This window comes from Emericellopsis atlantica (genome assembly GCF_019669845.1).
Source record: "Emericellopsis atlantica unplaced genomic scaffold F5Z01scaffold_31, whole genome shotgun sequence".
NCBI lineage: Eukaryota > Fungi > Ascomycota > Sordariomycetes > Hypocreales > Bionectriaceae > Emericellopsis > Emericellopsis atlantica.
In genome coordinates, this window is record NW_025764733.1 from 1 (window position 1) to 16520 (window position 16520).

The following is a 16520-nucleotide window of genomic DNA, read 5'->3' on the forward strand; positions in this document are numbered from 1 at the left end:
TTCAGGTTCTCACCCTTCCGGTGTTACCTTTTCACCGCTAACGGCAGAATCTCAATCGAGCCTAGCCCCGCTGTAAGGTAGGCTCATCATCACACCAATGTAGGTCAGCGCTAGTAGCATCTCCAGGGTATTTGTTCGGGAGCTCGCTTTTAAAGACCTGCGCGCCGGCACTCATGAAAAACCTCCCGGCGAGATGGACTAAGATTATTGTGTTGATATTGGGTTTTGCTTTCACTTTGTCCCACAATCCGTCACAAGATCGTTGAAATAACATCCTAGGACAAGGACTGCCTTTTTCCACTGGCAATGGATCTCCAACTCCACACAGGCCGCTTCGCAACGTCGTCACTTGCAACGCAGAATGATGTCGATGGTGATGTCTGTCGCTTCCCACAACGTATCGAGCAACGTATCGAGGACGTGGGGGTGGGCCGAGCCTGTGGGTCTTGTTGCGGACAGCAACAATGCTCGACCTCTGACTTGCTGGCGAGAGGCTGGCGACCGCGGGGCCCCGGAGCATGGAGAAGAACACAGCTGGGTCGCTGCAGCTCAATGCTACGAAGACGGGCCCATTGTCAAGTTTTCCTGTGGTGCCTGTAATACGTACGGATAAAACGTGCAGAGCTTGTTTAGTAACATAGGCACATGACCAAGACTTGGAGCATCCCCCGCACGAAACCATGTCGTCATGCCAAGTTGGAGAGGAGGGCCAGCTGTGTGTGAGGAGTTGAGGGCTGTTTGAGTTTCTCCTCTGGACTGGAGACTGGAGAGGCCCAACCACAGGGTCAGTCATGCACCCCATGTCTTAGCCCAGATACTAGGCGAAGGTTGTATCGCCCGACGACAACTCGTGAAAACAAAGGGGGAAAATGTTGAGTGAAGACTTGCGCGACATAAAGCACCCGGGTGATATTTTCGAAATTGAGGCTGAAAATTTTCAACAAAGGGTCTGGTCTCGGTCCGGAGAGGCCGCTGCAGCTGGCGGAAAAGGATAGCGAGGGGCGCCGAGTCCAGTGTCCTTGGTTGGTGGACTGGGGTCAACAACTCCTTATTACTCCGTACTGCTTGCAGATACTTCTTCGCCAGTGTCGAACCGAAGATCTCTGCAGGTGGGCTATTGCAACACCATTGAGAGGGAAAATTTGATCAAAAATACGGACATGGGTATCGCGACTTTTTGTGAGTGAATTTATTACTATTAGTTGGTGGAAGGTCGGCCGCTGCTGTGCACCGCACACTTGTGCAGTGATGATGCTATTCAGAGGATGCACAAGTTGATTGCCATTGCCTGCCCAAGTGCCTCTGTCCGTCGTCGGACCGCTGCAAGCGCTTCTGCTCCAGCAGTTCACTCCAACCTCCCCACTTTGCCCCAGCCCGGTCTGGTTCGCTTCTCCCAGGCGCTAACAATGAATTGACATGAGGTGGCGTCTCAGCTGGGTCAGGGGCTGGATGTTCATGACTGCAATTAATCGCGGCAGCAGAGAATGAACTGCTTGGGCTGCAGCCTGCAAGCCGGCGCCGGCGCCTGCCCCACTCCAGTCCAGTCCCTCCCACCTGCAGCCTCGCCCGCGTCCTCCAGTGGCCCTCCAGACTGTCTGTCGATGCGGTCGCTGTCCCATCACCGTTCGCCTCAGACGGGTGCTACATCACTCTGTGGCAACCCCCTCTTCCTCCTTTCCACCTTCTCCTCCTCAATATCGCTCGCCCAAAGACTCGATCTTGACTCTGACCTGGTGTTGGTTTGCATTCCCTGCCACGCTTCCTATCAAGTACGTACTGACAGCCTTCGACCCAGAGCTCAGGCCCATACTATCCGCAACAGTATCCATCGCCGATCGGCCGGGGTAACGCGCAAATCTCGCTCCTTAGCAACGCCAACTTTTTGGTTGCCGTCTCTCCTCTACCTAGTCAATTACCCTCCTCGATATCCTCTGCAGCTTCTGCCGATTCGAAGAAGCGTCGCTACATCTTACAATTCCCTCCTGAGCCTGAGCCTTCGTCCCGCCTTGCCGCCCGAAACAGTCCCTCCAAGCGACGCTCGAGCTTACTACCGGCGCCATGGCTTCTGAAGGAGAGCAGCCGGTGCGCGATGTGAAGAACCACCTCCTGTTCGAGATCGCGACAGAGGTAGCCCACCGAGGTAGGAATTCTGCTGCCGTTGTCGCCCATGAGTCGTGCTAATGGTGTCAACAGTTGGTGGCATCTATTCCGTCATCAAGTCAAAAGCGCCCGTAACCACCGCTGAGTATGGCGACCGATACTGCCTCATTGGGCCTCTCAACCACCAATCGGTACGACAGCCCATTGTATAAGCGCATCATAAGTCGTCGCGCTAACAAAATGCTAGGCTGCTGTAGAGGTCGAGGAGATGGAGCCTACATCACAAGCTGTCGCTGCCACAATGGCGAGCATGAAGGAGCGCGGCATCCACATTATGTACGGCCGCTGGCTTATCGAGGGCGCACCCAGGGTGCTCCTCATTGACACCAAGACGGCCTACGGTTATCTGAACGAGTGGAAGGCAGATCTTTGGAACGCTGCCAGCATCCCCAGTCCTCCTGGCGATGACGAGACCAACGAGGCCATTGTCTTTGGCTACCTTGTAGCATGGTTCCTCGGCGAGGTTAGTTGTTGCTCAGCATCCTTGCTCTTGATCTGTGACATGCTGACAAGGTGCAGTTTGTGTGCCACGAGAAGGAGAAGGCAGTCATTGCCCATTTCCACGAGTGGCTCGCTGGTGTAGCCCTGCCCCTCACCAAGAGGCGCAAGATCGATGTCACCACCATCTTTACAACCCACGCCACCCTTCTCGGCCGATACCTTTGCGCCGGTTCCGTTGATTTCTACAACAACTTGCAGTATTTCGATGTCGACGCCGAAGCTGGCAAGCGCGGCATCTACCACCGCTACTGCATAGAACGTGCGGCCACACACGCCTGTGATGTCTTTACCACGGTCTCTCACATTACGGCGTACGAGTCCGAGCATCTTCTCAAGCGCAAGCCCGATGGTGTGCTCCCCAACGGTCTCAACGTGACCAAGTTCTCCGCTGTACACGAGTTCCAGAATCTTCACCAGCAAGCCAAGGAAAAGATCCACGACTTTGTTCGCGGGCACTTTTATGGCCACTACGATTTCGAACCCGACAACACACTCTACGTCTTCACCGCCGGTCGATATGAATACCGCAACAAGGGTGTCGACATGTTCATTGAGTCACTGGCTCGCCTGAACCACCGACTGAAGGCGGCTGGCAGCAAGATGACTGTGGTTGCCTTCATCATCATGCCCGCGCAGACCACCTCTCTCACGGTGGAGGCCCTAAAGGGACAGGCCGTCATCAAGTCGTTGAGGGATACTACGCACGTCATCGAGCAGAGCATTGGCCGCCGCATCTTCGAGCGGTCCTTGAAGTGGCACGAGGGCGAGCCCCTCCCCGATGAGAAGGAGCTCATCTCCCCACAGGACCGTATCCTCCTGCGTCGCCGTCTCTTCGCCATGAAGAGGCATGGTCTCCCTCCTATTGTTACCCATAACATGGTCAACGATCACGAGGACCCCATCCTCAACCAGATCCGGCGAGTCGAGCTCTTCAACCACCCTTCTGATCGGGTCAAGGTTGTGTTCCACCCCGAGTTCTTGAACTCCGCCAACCCCGTTCTTCCCCTTGACTATGACGATTTCGTACGTGGCTGCCACATGGGCATCTTTGCTTCGTACTACGAGCCATGGGGCTACACCCCTGCCGAGTGCACTGTCATGGGCGTCCCCAGCATCACAAGCAACCTCTCCGGTTTCGGATGCTACATGGAGGAGCTCATTGAGAACTCGAGCGACTACGGTATCTACATTGTCGACCGTCGGACCAAGGGTGTGGATGACTCTGTCAACCAGCTCACCTCGTACATGTTTGACTTTTGCAACAAGAGCCGCCGACAGAGGATCAACCAGAGGAACCGCACCGAGCGCCTCAGCGACCTCCTGGACTGGAAGCGCATGGGCATGGAGTACGTCAAGGCTCGCCAGCTGGCCCTGCGCCGCGCCTACCCCACGTCCTTCAGTGGCGATGAGGAGGACGAGGAAGGCTTCTTCAGCGGCACCGATGTCAAGATCTCGCGACCCTTCTCCGTGCCCGGGTCGCCGCGTGACCGCACTGGCATGATGACGCCTGGCGACTTTGCCAGTCTTCAGGAGGGACGCGAGGGCTTGAACACGGAGGATTATGTCGCTTGGAAACTGCCGTGAGTCCCCCCTTTCCCTTCAAGCCTTGCATAACGCATCCCATGCTGACAATCAAATGACAGTGCCGAGGAGGATCCCGATGAGTACCCCTTCCCGCTCACTCTGCGGACAAAGCAGCAGCAGCAGCAGCAGCCTCCCGGCCCAGGCCAGCCGCAACCATCTGCTGGAGCCCCAATCAACGGCAGTTAGGGTTAGCCGGCCACCAGACGCCGTTATTGGATAGCCCCAGCTACAATTGGCATGGGGCACTTGGGGTGACGGGGTGATCGCTTTGCGCGAGGAAGGAAAGAGTTTGCATCTTGGGGTTTGTTTTCCCACATCATTTCCTGTATAGTGGAGAACCGGGTCATGGGTAGTATGATTATTGGTAATCAGTCATTGCGTAGCACTCAAACAGCAAAGATTATGGAATACGGCATTGAACATGAGTTCCTTGTGCTTGTGTCTGTGCTTGCGCGCACTGTTGGCCATGCAGTACCTCATCCAAGGGGCGGGCGGCCGATAAGGCGAGAGACCCGCCACAGGAGAGATTCTTCAACTTCGCATCGAGGGAAGATTGGCTTGCCATGTATCGACATGGTAAGACCGTGCGAGGAAGTCTATGTCGACTGCTATTCGTGCCAACACAGCGTCAGATGACAAGATGAGTTGGGGTCGTTCTCAGACTCAGATAGATTGTATATGTCGAAAGAGCGAGCATGGGCCAAGGTTCACTGATGAACGACAATCTACGGATATTGGCCAATATTATATCAACAAGGTCCTGGAGCAATCAGCCTGGAGCAGTCAGGCCACCCTGCTTGATCGACTCAACCAACGAGCCAACTTTCCGCAGACTACCAGCTCTCTGTGCAATGACCTGACACCGTCAGGCCAAGCATGCACGTTCGTGTCATGTTGACAGATCGCTCCACTGTATGTAATTAGCACAGTCTCCAAAGTCACCAGCCGTCTTACCGGCCCTCATAAACATCTGTAATGAATTCTCCTCCAGGGACAATGCGCAAGAAACACCTTCGACAATCTCGCCGATCGAAACATTCCGTAATCAGAAACTACACGCTCAATGCGCAAGGACCAGCATCCCTCGCCAACCCGTCCACTGCTCTGTGATGCTACCATCACTAGGTACGGAGTACGAGCCGACACCTTCCGAGTCCAGATCGAAATGGGGCCAGCGTCGCACTCGCAAAGTGGAACACCTAACGCCGATTGCCCGCCCGCGTACCTTGCATATCCGTACGCAGCATCTGCAAGGAACGCTTCGATCCCCAGGCAGACCCCCCGTGCGTGTGATGAACCGCCAATGCCCCTCTTGGTAAGTGCGTAAGGCAGGGAGAATGCGACGGTAGCAGTTCTGTTCTGTAATCGTACAAAGATGATGTTCGAATAGTACAGTGTATGTACCTCACGTGCCCATCACAACGCTGGCGCGAGCGCAGAATGTGGCTCGCGCCAGTCGCAGATACCAGACTGGAAATAGCACTGCCATCCACTGGCATTGATCACTAAAATAAGGTCCCAGGCTATCCCAGCATACTGGGAGAGAAAAGGAAAGATAGACGTTAGTCTGAGTTGGCACGTTTTCTCATGATCCACCACGCGGTGCATGTTTGGGGTTGACTGAGGTCCATGTCATGTCTCAGGAGAGTCGGCGGGTCGTGGGCGTGATTGGGACAAGGGTATCTATTTCTCTGGGCGAGGCGGCTGGGTGGACGAGGAACCGAACCACCTTGGCATCATCCTCCTATCTTTTGTCCTCCCTCTGCCTCAAAGTCGAAACCCCCTTGGATTGGGCGAGTGTTAGCCTTAAGCATCCTCACCGTATAAAAACAGGGTGGTTCAGATCCAAGATCAGGGATACAGAAAAAATAGACTATCAAGCCCGTGATCCGCCCTGATTGCAGACAATGATCAATCAACCTGGGGTCGAGGATCACTGGATCACAGACGACCCCCTGCACGCCGACATCCCTACCCCCAGCGTTCTGTCGCCGAGTGCCAAGACAACATCACCGTACTGTACAGTGTACTTGTTGACCTCGTATCGCAGAGCGGAAGGAACTCGTCAATGCGAAAATCGTGAATAGGATCTTTGTCCTGTCGAGACCCGAGAGCCCGCTAAAACCTCAACCGGGCACGTGGATCTGCGTCCTCGTTGAAATGAAAGTCATGCGCGCTGTGCCATTGGCGCGAGTCACGCTGAGGCGATGACTTGCATACGGCCGGCCGTGCTCCGCTTGTGACCCTCGAGAACACCGGGGAAATTTAACGACCCATACTATCCTTCAATGCATCAGCCATCAAGACGAGGAATCAAGCTTTTCGTCAATGGAGCTTTCATGTTGTAGGATGGCATTCTGGGAAAGACGAGAGTGCACAATGGCACACACGCGCCGCCAAGTCGTAGCCGCCGCCGCCGCCGCCGCCGCCGCCGCGCGCTGTGCACTATCATAGCGGCTTAATCTTACTTCTGTACGGCTATGATGAGTACAGTGACATGCTAGTCCTGCGGGTCTGAGTCTTTCGCCTCGTGTCACTCAGAATTGGGTTTCGCATGAAACGGCTGACGGTTGTTGAACCAGATGAGAAAGTGTGATTATGTCTACATTGGTATCATGAGGGTGCGAGAGGGTCAATCTTATCGGCTAAACAAGAATCGTAGCGCATCTCTAAACGCCTGGCCTAGGCAGTGCGCCTTACAACAAAAGGTATCATCGAATCCTCCGGAACGCCATGCGAAAAACAACTGAATGGTGTATGAAATGCAAAGGGCAAGGCAGACTATGCCTTGCGTCGCCCAAGTGAAATAGATAGGCCGTTGCGTAGTCGCGAATGACCCTTTGCGAGCTTTGACGAAACGGGCTTGGTAGGAACGTCCTCTGGGATGGGTGGTGGCTCAACCATGACAGTCCTCCTCCTGGTGGCTTTCAAAGCAGCTTCTGGATCGAGGGAGGGAGTCTGACTGTAAGGTTCCACGGAGACTGGGCGGATGAGAAGATCATTGGACGACTGAGTGGCGGCTTGGTTCAAGTGCGGCTTGCTGCGCTTGCGGGCCAGAGACAAGGTTCGCTTCAGCATGGAGTTGCTGCTTCCCCTGGGCGTGCGAGGCCTGTCAGGGTCATGTGCCTGTTCTGACTCGGGCCGCGAAGGGCAAGGGTCGATGCTGAGGAAGGCTGGCTTGTGCCTCAGTGGGCTGCTGCCCATAGCCGTACTCGATCGTGACACTGTGCTGAACCGACTCGACGAGTGTGTGGAGGAGAATGATGTGCGTCGAGTGGGCGTGATGGGTTCTGTGGTCGTGCGTCGGACTTTGCGTGGCTGAGAAGAGGTGCTGTATATAGTTTCCGGCGAGGTCGACCTCTGAGGAAGTTCGACAATAGATGGCTTGCCCCAATAGACAAAGTTGACCACGCGAGCTGTGTCCTCCTGGCTTTTGCGTACAGGCGTCAAAGGGTCCACCTCAGTGTCCGAGTCAAGGTCATTGTCGGAGAAGTCGTCCGCCGACGAGGAAGCTTCTTCCTCTGAGGAGAGGTAGACCTCATGCGGCGGATGGGAGGGCGAGAGAGGCGGCTGTTCGTCGAGGAAGCCTGTCTTGGGGTTGATAGGCTCGAGGAAGCGCGATGCACGTCGGTTGCTTCTTTGTGGCAACGCCGGTGCTTGCTGGATTGTACTCATATTGTCGAGACTATTAGGGAAGATGATCGATGTGGTAGAGTGTGGAAAGGGTGAAGAGTTGATTGCGGCGAGGAAGAATTTATCATTCGTAAACGTTCAGTGTAAGTAGGTAGGTCCTGGCTTTACGTTGTTCGCACCAGGCCTTGATGCGGAATGTAAATGACGGGGGACCAAGTTCTCAGCAGGACAAGAAATGCGATAACGCAATAAAGCCTTTGTAGACGGAGCGTGGGTGAAAAAGAGTCAAGTTCCCTGGCGAGGAGGTCCTGAGACACCGACGGGCTGGGCCAAAGGGCAGTCGATCGTGTAAGTGGTTGGGTGGGTGTGTCTTTGAAACTCCGGGTTCAGAGCCAAAGGGCGAGCGAGTACTGTGTGCAGTGCCGGCGCACACAAAGGCTGGTGAATTTGTCGGCCAGCAGACAATGAGAATGGAAGCTCGAAGAGAAGAAAGCTCCTTGGCTCCTTAGAACAGAATCAGATATTTTGACAATGAATGGGACATTGGACTAGACAGGCGCTGGAGATGGCGGGTGCATTACACTTAAGAAAGGGCCCGTGAGATGGTTGGCCCACACCTGCAGGATGAGGCTGTACGTGCGAGCTTGGCAGCGGTGCGCACTGTGTACTTCCATCAGAAGGGGTTCCCATCATCCTCCTCGATTGGCTAGCCCACCAGAGGCGCCACAGTAGCCGCTCTTGGCAGACTGCCAGCTGCAACTGGCTCTTTCCCTCCCGCTCCTCAACGCGTTTCACATCTACGAGGGCGCAAGCAGCAAGAGGGCAGGAGCGAAGACGCCAGTCCCGAAGCGAGCAGGAGCCTCCCCTCCGTATGGTAAGGTAAGGCAAGGCACGATAAAGTCCACCGCATCGCATGACTTGCAGCTGCTGGATAAGGTAGGGGGAATCTGGCATGTTAAACATGGATTCCCTTCTGTCGTTATCGCTAGCAGCTGGAGCTGCGAAGATCACGTCGCAACACGGATACCTACGGTGTCGGGCCTGGGTATGACCCTCAGGGCGGCCAGCCGATCTCACCTCGAAACAATGTGCTTACACGCGAGACAGGTATCACCAGTAGCCGCTCGTGATCCGAGTATGGATGGGCATCGCAGGAACATTCCTAATGCCGGCGAACAGATATCGCGAAAATCATTGCATTCATCGACCGCCGCTTGTGGTCGGGTGATCCACCACGTCTGGTCAAAAGCTATGTAATAATACAGTATTGATCTCGTCGTCCCACTCGTCGACCGACAAGGACGAACGCTGATGACTGGCAGGTCGAACGCAATAATAATATTGCCAAGAACATCGTAACGGTGTCGCTGCAACCTACCAAGGCCTCTCCGTGATTGGCTTCAAAGCCACACAAACCGTCGGCGAATGTCAATTGCGGTTTCCAGAATGCAAGGAGTTTGTTCAACCCACGCAATAGATCCCCAACCCTGTTTTGCACTTCGCCTGAGATGGCCGGCTTCGACAAATCCGACCACGAAACTAACTCAATACCAAGGAGCATGGCGCTTCCGTGAAGATTGTTTCCTGGCGCGTCGAAGTCTGTCGAAGTCAGCCGTGTGTCGACAAGTCAATCTGCCCCCATTTGCTCCGTAGCGGGGGGCTCACGCTGCATTGAACAACGCATGCCCACGCCATCGGCAGGTCAATGATGCCGCTGCTGCCACTATGAACAGGTTCTCCAAAGGGCTGCTGCGTTGTCTTGCGCACCACACCATCATAGCATGCGTTAGCCAAGGTAGTAACCCCTTCGTGAAGTGCGTCGGCAGTGCATCTCTGCCAATGGCGTCGACGCTCCACGCAGCATCGTCACTAGACCGACATTTTAAGAAAATTTTAACCTGACAGGAACACCATGCAATGATGCAAAGCTCGTAGCCCAAGCACACTGTGAACAACTCCCAGAGTCGTATGTCGCGTCTACCCAAACTTGTCGATGTCTCGATTCTTCCTCATCACGCGCCGACCCAGCGACCTGTGTAACAGCCCGCCAACCCTAGACACAGGTCGCGGACACACCCACCCGTCAGCAGCCGCTTCCAGATGTGTCAAGTTGCCATTTGCACGATGCCACTGGGAATCACAATGGTTGTGATCTTCTTCTGGTCGTCATCAAAGGAGCGGCTTCCTTGTAAGACCCTTGGTGGCGATATCAGCGACGATGCTGTCAAGTGATTATTTAGCTCTTGGACCCTGACGCGGGGACCTCCAACATGGCGGGCACAGTTGGTACAGTGCTCCGGCGCGAGGTGGGGGAACCTACGGCGTCATGGGCCCGGGAGTCGGATCTTAGGAGTCTGGACTCGGCCGACGCCAGCCAGACGCCAGCCACACCAGCCACGCTATGACGTTGACAGCCGAGTCGCGGAATGTAGCCCCATGTGCTTGTTGATGTCGAATGTCTCGACTCTCGACGTATGTCGAGACAGGACACAATGAAAGTGCTCACCGCTCATTTCGTCAACGCAAGCGTGAAATTCCTGGGATATCACATTCATAGAGTTCTGGGCCTTTGATATGGGATACAGACCTGCTGGACCCTGAAAGACCCCCCATCTCATCGTCTGGCCCACGACGGAGGGATTCTGCTCACGATCCCAGGATTCGGATCCTGCTCTGTGACGTTTGAATCCCACAGGGTCTCCGGAAGCCTGCTCAAAGGTGAACTGCGGCGAAATCCACGATGATCAGGGTCCCAGACACTCCCGCAGTCGGCATTAAGTGCCGCAAGCTTGAGGCACAGCACTCCAAGTCGGATTCGCCGCTGATGGAATATGTCGTCTTGAAACTCGACAACCCAGAGCAGCACAGTGAATGTGACGTTGAAGGGATACCTCAAGATAGAGGCGGTTTCGAGTGATAGTGTCCCGCCCAGCCCTACAGATGACGTTGGCCCTTGGATATATGATCGGCGGATTTGCGGTATCCCCGTTAGTGAGCAGAGTTACGTCCTACTTATACGCACTAAAGCGATCCTGTATTTCACGATTGCATACTACGTAAATGATCAGCCATAGGTCTTCAAGGAGCCTGAACTGTTTGCTTCAATCTCGGACTTTTGCTGCTGGAGCGTTGGTCCTCATGCTCGCGGAGTAGCTTTCATAGTACGCGACCAACCCGAAGAATGTTGGCTCTGCAAGCTTCAGATACGATAACCTCTGCCATAGCCGACTTTGCAATGTGTTCTGGAATCACCACACAAACCGTATCGTATATGATCAGGAGGTACCTTTTCATCCTCGCAACACTGTGCCTGGTCTCGTCATGCAGTTGTCTCTCGTCCCCACGCAGTCCACGAACTGAAGACTTAATTATAGTATCTTCAGATGACGTGGAATAGTCGCTTGCGAGAATGCTATCGCGGCCAACCCCGGTTTTGGTGCCAAGTATTGCTAACACGAGGCGTTGCTGACACGGGCGAGGCGCAGCAGTGGCTTGGAGGAAGAGGATAGTTATTGAGGCTTTGGACGGACGTCAAAAAAAATCATTTGTAAGAGCTGGAGACTGCATTCGCTTGTTCAATTCATTAGATGTCATATTCTAATGGCAGGTGATGAAATGGTATCCCGGATTCCCTCGCCAACCCCCCCTTGGTGCTTCCGGCCCCATAGACATACGTATCATCATGTATCTTATCCAGCTCATTCCTATCCACATATACCATCTCTTATTAAAGGTCTTACTTATTCCATCATCGTACTCTTACCTCCCGCCACCTTGGCACTTCTTCAGAGTACTGGTGAGGGGCCCATCTACCTCCATAGATCCCGGCTCCCCCTCATCGAGTCACCACCACTGCTCTTTGGTCGGAATGAATCCATTGAGCCTCTAGCACCAGGGGGCGCCCCAAAGGGTGGCAGGGGAGCCGGCTCTTCTTGGCCTGGAACTGCAAGGAAAGCCCCCGTCCCGTTGCCGACCATGACACTCTTTCGAGCCTCGCCAGCCTCCCACCCCATGCCACCAATGTCACCACCCAGACCATATGTGCTGATGGGTCGTCGGCTGCTGTCGCGAGCGAAGCCCGGTGATGTTGGCGGTTCAAGCTTCTGAACCGAGTCCACGCGTGCAAAGTTCCAGCTACCAAATTCATTGCTCTTCGTGAAGACCTCGAGCTGGTGCGTCGGCGGCAAGTGTGACATGAATGGGTTGTTGGAGCTGAAGCGGTTGGCGGGGTTGACGTTGGACATAGGTCGGGCGCGACCACTTGGTGGGGAGAGGGATGGGCCACCATCTGCGTTGAGACGCATGGAAGGGATGTTTGGTCGGCCACCGGAAGCTGTATAGCTACTGGACCTTACGCGACTAGCGCCAAAGGTCGCATTTGGCGGAGGCAGACCTTGCAGCTGGTCGGGCATTGTATCGTCTAGCACATACAGCTGGCGAAGCCGTGGGAAGTTGCCCCCCAAGATAGAATTGGCGAGGAAGCTGTAATAGCCGCTCTCGAACGAGCTATAGGGCCCAGCCGAACTGGCCGACTGGATCTCGTAGCGCAAGGTCTCGAGCGACCGCGACGCCATGGGTTGCACACTGTTCTGATGAGGGAACGCCTCTGCCACCGTCGCTTGTACGACAATCGTCTTCAATCGTGTCGCCATGCCAAGAATTTCTCCGAGATGCGATGGATGCACACCGGTGTTCTGCAACGTCAGGACTTTGAGCGCTTCCTGCGTTTCCAGCCACGACAAGAAGTCTCCTAACCCACTGATCGTTAGGCGAGGGGTCTCCTTGAGTACTAGTTCCTCCAGAGGTGGCAGTGAAGGCAGCCCGTCCTCAGCGACCAGCACCTCATCGGAGAAGCTGTGCGAGTTCGACACCTTCAAGGCACGCAACCGCTGCAAGGAAGCCAGAGCGTGCCTCAGCGTTGTAGGATCGATGTGGATGCCGTCTAGTTCGAGCACCTCGAGTTGTGTCCACACTCGTCCGGAGGCCAGCGCAGCCACGCTCTGTTCCGAGCCTTTCCTGTATGTCGTCTTCCTTATGCTGGGGCAGCGCGCCTGGATCTCAAGACGCAATGTTCCAAAGCTCGACTCGTCTGCAAACATACCCTCGGGCAAATCGACATAATGCAGGTTGGGTAACACGGCGATGGTCTGTGCCAGCTCGACGTGGGAGGATTCGCGCAGCATGTATGGAATCTTGAAGAACTCAACCAGCTTGCCTAGGCGTGTGGGATCGTCGCGAACGGTTCGGCGGAATAGGCGTAAACGCGCTTGTGCTGGGTCTTCCGGTATTCCATTGCAGTCGAAGCGGGACGTCTTCTTGCGTTTTTCGGCCAGGACCGCCTCGAGGGAACAGTAATGAACAGGGTCTATGCGGACAGAATGATACCTGACAAGTCAATACGGCGTGTAGAAAGCTTTTGAGTAGCTATTAGCTTACATGACAGGCACGGCATTCCTGCGCCACGACTTGCTCACGCGCGTGCAGTGAGCCAGGTCGCGCAGGTCGCAGAGCATGCAGGCAGCATCGGACGCGCTGTCCTCACATGTCTCGTAGGACTCATCGCACGCATGAGGGCAAACAAAGGCGAAGATGCGCTGCAGGACGCGTGACGGTAGGTCAGCGACGAGTTGAGAAGAGTGGTGCGTAGGTGGAAAGACAAAGAGGGGTCCCTGGTGGCGGGCAACATCCGCCGAGCCCAAGTAGTCGTTGCTGTCTTTGCTCTTCTTGTCCTTGCGGCGGAACGGAAGTCTCATGGTGACGAGAAAGTTCTCGACAGAGCACTGGGGAAAGTAGAGGGCTTTCCCGATCACCGGTTGAAATATTAAGTGAGTTGGGGAGAAGGCACACTGTTGAGGAAGGATGGAGGGATGTAGCACAGGGACAAAGGGCAGCGCAAGGCGGGATTGGGTTGGAAGCGAAACGGCGGCGGCGATCATCCATGACCAGGACGGCTCCTGGTTGATTACCTTGGGTTCTTCATCCACATCTTGCATCGCAGTCATTGAGACAAGCTGATGGATCACCTCCCTCTTATCAAGCTTATTCTCCCTTGTTCACCAATATGGTTCTTTTGTTGCTTGACTGTGTCAAATGAGCACGCGGTTGCGCTCTTTGCCAACCCCTGGGACCCCGATTCTCACCCCTTCTCCACGCGCCACGCTCGCGCGAACATTCTTCTTCTGGCATGAGACTGGGACGATCGCCTGGGACGCCCAACCTTGCTTCGCGCCCTCGGCTTGCAGCCTTGCTGTCGGCGCAGACGCCGCGAGATGACTGGAGATGCTTGGATGCACAGCTTGGGTATGATCCAGTAATTGGTAGGTATGGTGGAAGCTTGGATGAGCATCCACACTGGTGCGACACCCTGCTGCCGGCGCCACGCTGTGCTTACCTTACTCTAATTAATTGCCAGGTACTAATTGTGTACAGACTATCCATAAGGAAGCTTACTTAGTAGCTGTATGGATGGAATTTGGTGGTCCCATACAAATTCTCCAGATTCCACCATACCACGGCAATTGTTTGTCCTCTAGCTTTAAATCGGCGACAGTCATGACTCCGAGGAATGTTGAGCATGTGAAACCCAATATTGATTATTCCGCCAGCGCACACAGCCCCGTGCGCATGATGGATGTAGACGTTATACAGAACGATCATCAGAAAAGTATTACAAGGCAGTATTATACCATGCGTGCCATCCACCCAAATGTCCGATACCGTACCATACTTCGCTGGCAATGCAACCCTCTCAAACGTGTTGTTCTTTTATGTATGCACGCATCCCATCATCATGACTTTACAAAAACAAGACCTGTACCACTGGCTACCAGCCAGCAGCTGCGGAGGCCCACCACGGCCAGGCTCAGGAACTCCTTTGAGCAACAGACTCCAGCACCTCCAAGAGCAAACCATATATATCCTATTGTCGTCATTGGTACAGGCGAGCAGGTTATTGCCAACTAGGGGCCGTAACCTGCCCAGTCAAAGGTAGCAGTGTCGCTGCCCTTTTGATTCATCTTCCCACCGTCTACGCCTTGCGAGAGCGGGTGGTGACACCATTGGTCTTGGCGCCGGTGGTCGTGGCGGAGCTGCTGCCCTCCTTGTTGGAGATGGCGCTCTCCATGTGCAGAGGGTCCGGCAGGGGGGCCTGCGACAAGCGGCGGAGAGACTTGCGGGTGGTCGAGCCCTTCTTGCCGTCCTTCTTCTTGTAGGTGGCAGCGTAGAATGAGATGAAGAGGACGAGGTAGGAGCTGAGAGTGCCAATGCCAGCAAAGGCGGCAAACTCCTCGCCGGCGCACTTGCCAGCATTGGGCATCCAGGGCCAGTAGGTCGAGGTGAAGTAGGTGTACGAAGCGAAGTAGACGAAGCCTGCGAGTCTTAGTCAGTGGGACGGCCAATGCGGTAGCTTAGCTTGTACGTACCAAGATCGATGATGAACTGGATAATCTGGAGACGAGTGACCCACTCCTTCCACCAGATGCGGATGCCACGAGCACTCTGGAAGTAGTACCAGTACATGACAACGTGAACAGTCAGGTTCAGCACAATGGGCACCCAGGAGACCGAGGTAGATCCAACGAGCTGAGTGTAGCAGAGGAAAGCGGTGGCACCGTGGTGGTAGCAGTGGAGGAAGGCTGTAAGGTCAGCACCTGTTTCGCGGACGCATGAGGAGCGGCTTACTCAAGGGCTTCTTCTTGAGGAAGAGGAAGACGGTGTCGAGGAGTTCCAGGTACTTGGTCAGGTAGTTGAGCTGTTCAGCAATTAGCGAAGATGGCTTGCAAGGCGCATCAAGTGCCCACTCACATAGTACAGAACAACAAGAGGCTGTGTCCACCCGCCGTCAACATTGCAGATAGCGTAGAAGACGCCGTCACGGACCAGGGTGGGAATGAGCTGTTCAAGGAACAGGACCAGCAGGATGAAACTGATGGCGGTGAGGTAGAAGTTGTGGATGAGGAAGATGGTCTTCAGCTGGAAAGGTTCGCGGTTGCGCATCATCTCGCGGCCACCGAAGATGATTGCATAGTAGACCACGATGAAGATGCTCGTCGACTTGAGGGTCGACATGGGCGTCTCGAAAGGCACGAAGCGGAACTCCTCGGCCGGGTATCCGACAACAGCCTCCCAAGCCTTGCTGAAGATGGGCCATAGGTGGATGCCAAAGGGACGGTCAACCGTCGGCAGCGGGAGCTGCTCGTAGAATGTTGCGGGGGCCGACATGACAGGCAATTGCTTGATTGCGGTGCTGTCGTTTCTGGACGGACGTCTTGATTCGAAAGGGGGCAGCGTTGCGAATTGAGTTTAAATCGTGCGGCGCAAGTCTTAACACGCGCGACGGGATGCGGTCGTGGGTGCTGAGGTTTATTTGAATAGGTAATTAGAGGCACTTGAAGGAATGACGAGAAGAGAAGCAATTAAGAAGCCGCGACAAGAGAAGGGCGCCGCAGCGGTGAAACAGGACGCTCCAGAGTTGTGTCCAAGGAGGAGTTGTGATGATGGGAGAGGAGGAGAGAGAGGAAGACAGCTAATAATTATGGTACTTTCCATTCGAAAAGGGGAAATTTCGCATCGACCCTCCCGCGCCGCCGCGATCCATCCTGTCGTCTCTCCTCCACTGGAATCCGTTGGCTCCGTTCAAGGCG

At 54.8% G+C, this 16520-nt stretch overlaps 5 protein-coding genes across 5 annotated transcripts; 1 reads left to right on the forward strand and 4 right to left on the reverse strand.

Annotated features, from left to right (window-relative positions):
• Nucleotides 1–1151, reverse strand: F5Z01DRAFT_332139 (uncharacterized protein). The gene has a single exon (XM_046259139.1). The coding sequence runs from the start codon at nt 800–802 to the stop codon at nt 62–64; it is 741 nt and encodes a 246-aa protein (XP_046114772.1). The 5' UTR covers nt 803–1151; the 3' UTR covers nt 1–61.
• Nucleotides 1152–1867: 716 nt separating this feature from the next.
• F5Z01DRAFT_332161 (glycogen synthase) lies at nt 1868–4637 on the forward strand. Its single transcript, XM_046259140.1, has 5 exons — nt 1868–2140; nt 2194–2291; nt 2348–2623; nt 2680–4241; nt 4305–4637. The coding sequence occupies exons 1-5, from the start codon at nt 2059–2061 to the stop codon at nt 4429–4431; spliced, it is 2145 nt and encodes a 714-aa protein (XP_046114773.1). The 5' UTR covers nt 1868–2058; the 3' UTR covers nt 4432–4637.
• A 2389-nt stretch (nt 4638–7026) lies between these two features.
• F5Z01DRAFT_677345 (uncharacterized protein) lies at nt 7027–7920 on the reverse strand (the record flags this gene model as incomplete). The annotated part of the gene is made up of 1 exon (XM_046265346.1): nt 7027–7920. One exon carries the CDS (start codon nt 7918–7920, stop codon nt 7027–7029), a length of 894 nt encoding a protein of 297 aa, XP_046114774.1.
• A 3767-nt stretch (nt 7921–11687) lies between these two features.
• F5Z01DRAFT_628568 (uncharacterized protein) lies at nt 11688–13631 on the reverse strand (the record flags this gene model as incomplete). Its single annotated transcript, XM_046261610.1, has 2 exons — nt 11688–13263; nt 13315–13631. 2 exons carry the CDS (start codon nt 13629–13631, stop codon nt 11688–11690), a joined length of 1893 nt encoding a protein of 630 aa, XP_046114775.1.
• A 1242-nt stretch (nt 13632–14873) lies between these two features.
• Nucleotides 14874–16433, reverse strand: F5Z01DRAFT_332281 (GNS1/SUR4 family-domain-containing protein). Its single transcript, XM_046259141.1, has 4 exons — nt 15682–16433; nt 15559–15628; nt 15300–15512; nt 14874–15246 (listed from the first exon to the last, which is right to left on the reverse strand). Exons 1-4 carry the CDS (start codon nt 16096–16098, stop codon nt 14906–14908), a joined length of 1041 nt encoding a protein of 346 aa, XP_046114776.1. The 5' UTR covers nt 16099–16433; the 3' UTR covers nt 14874–14905.
• Nucleotides 16434–16520: the final 87 nt, after the last annotated feature.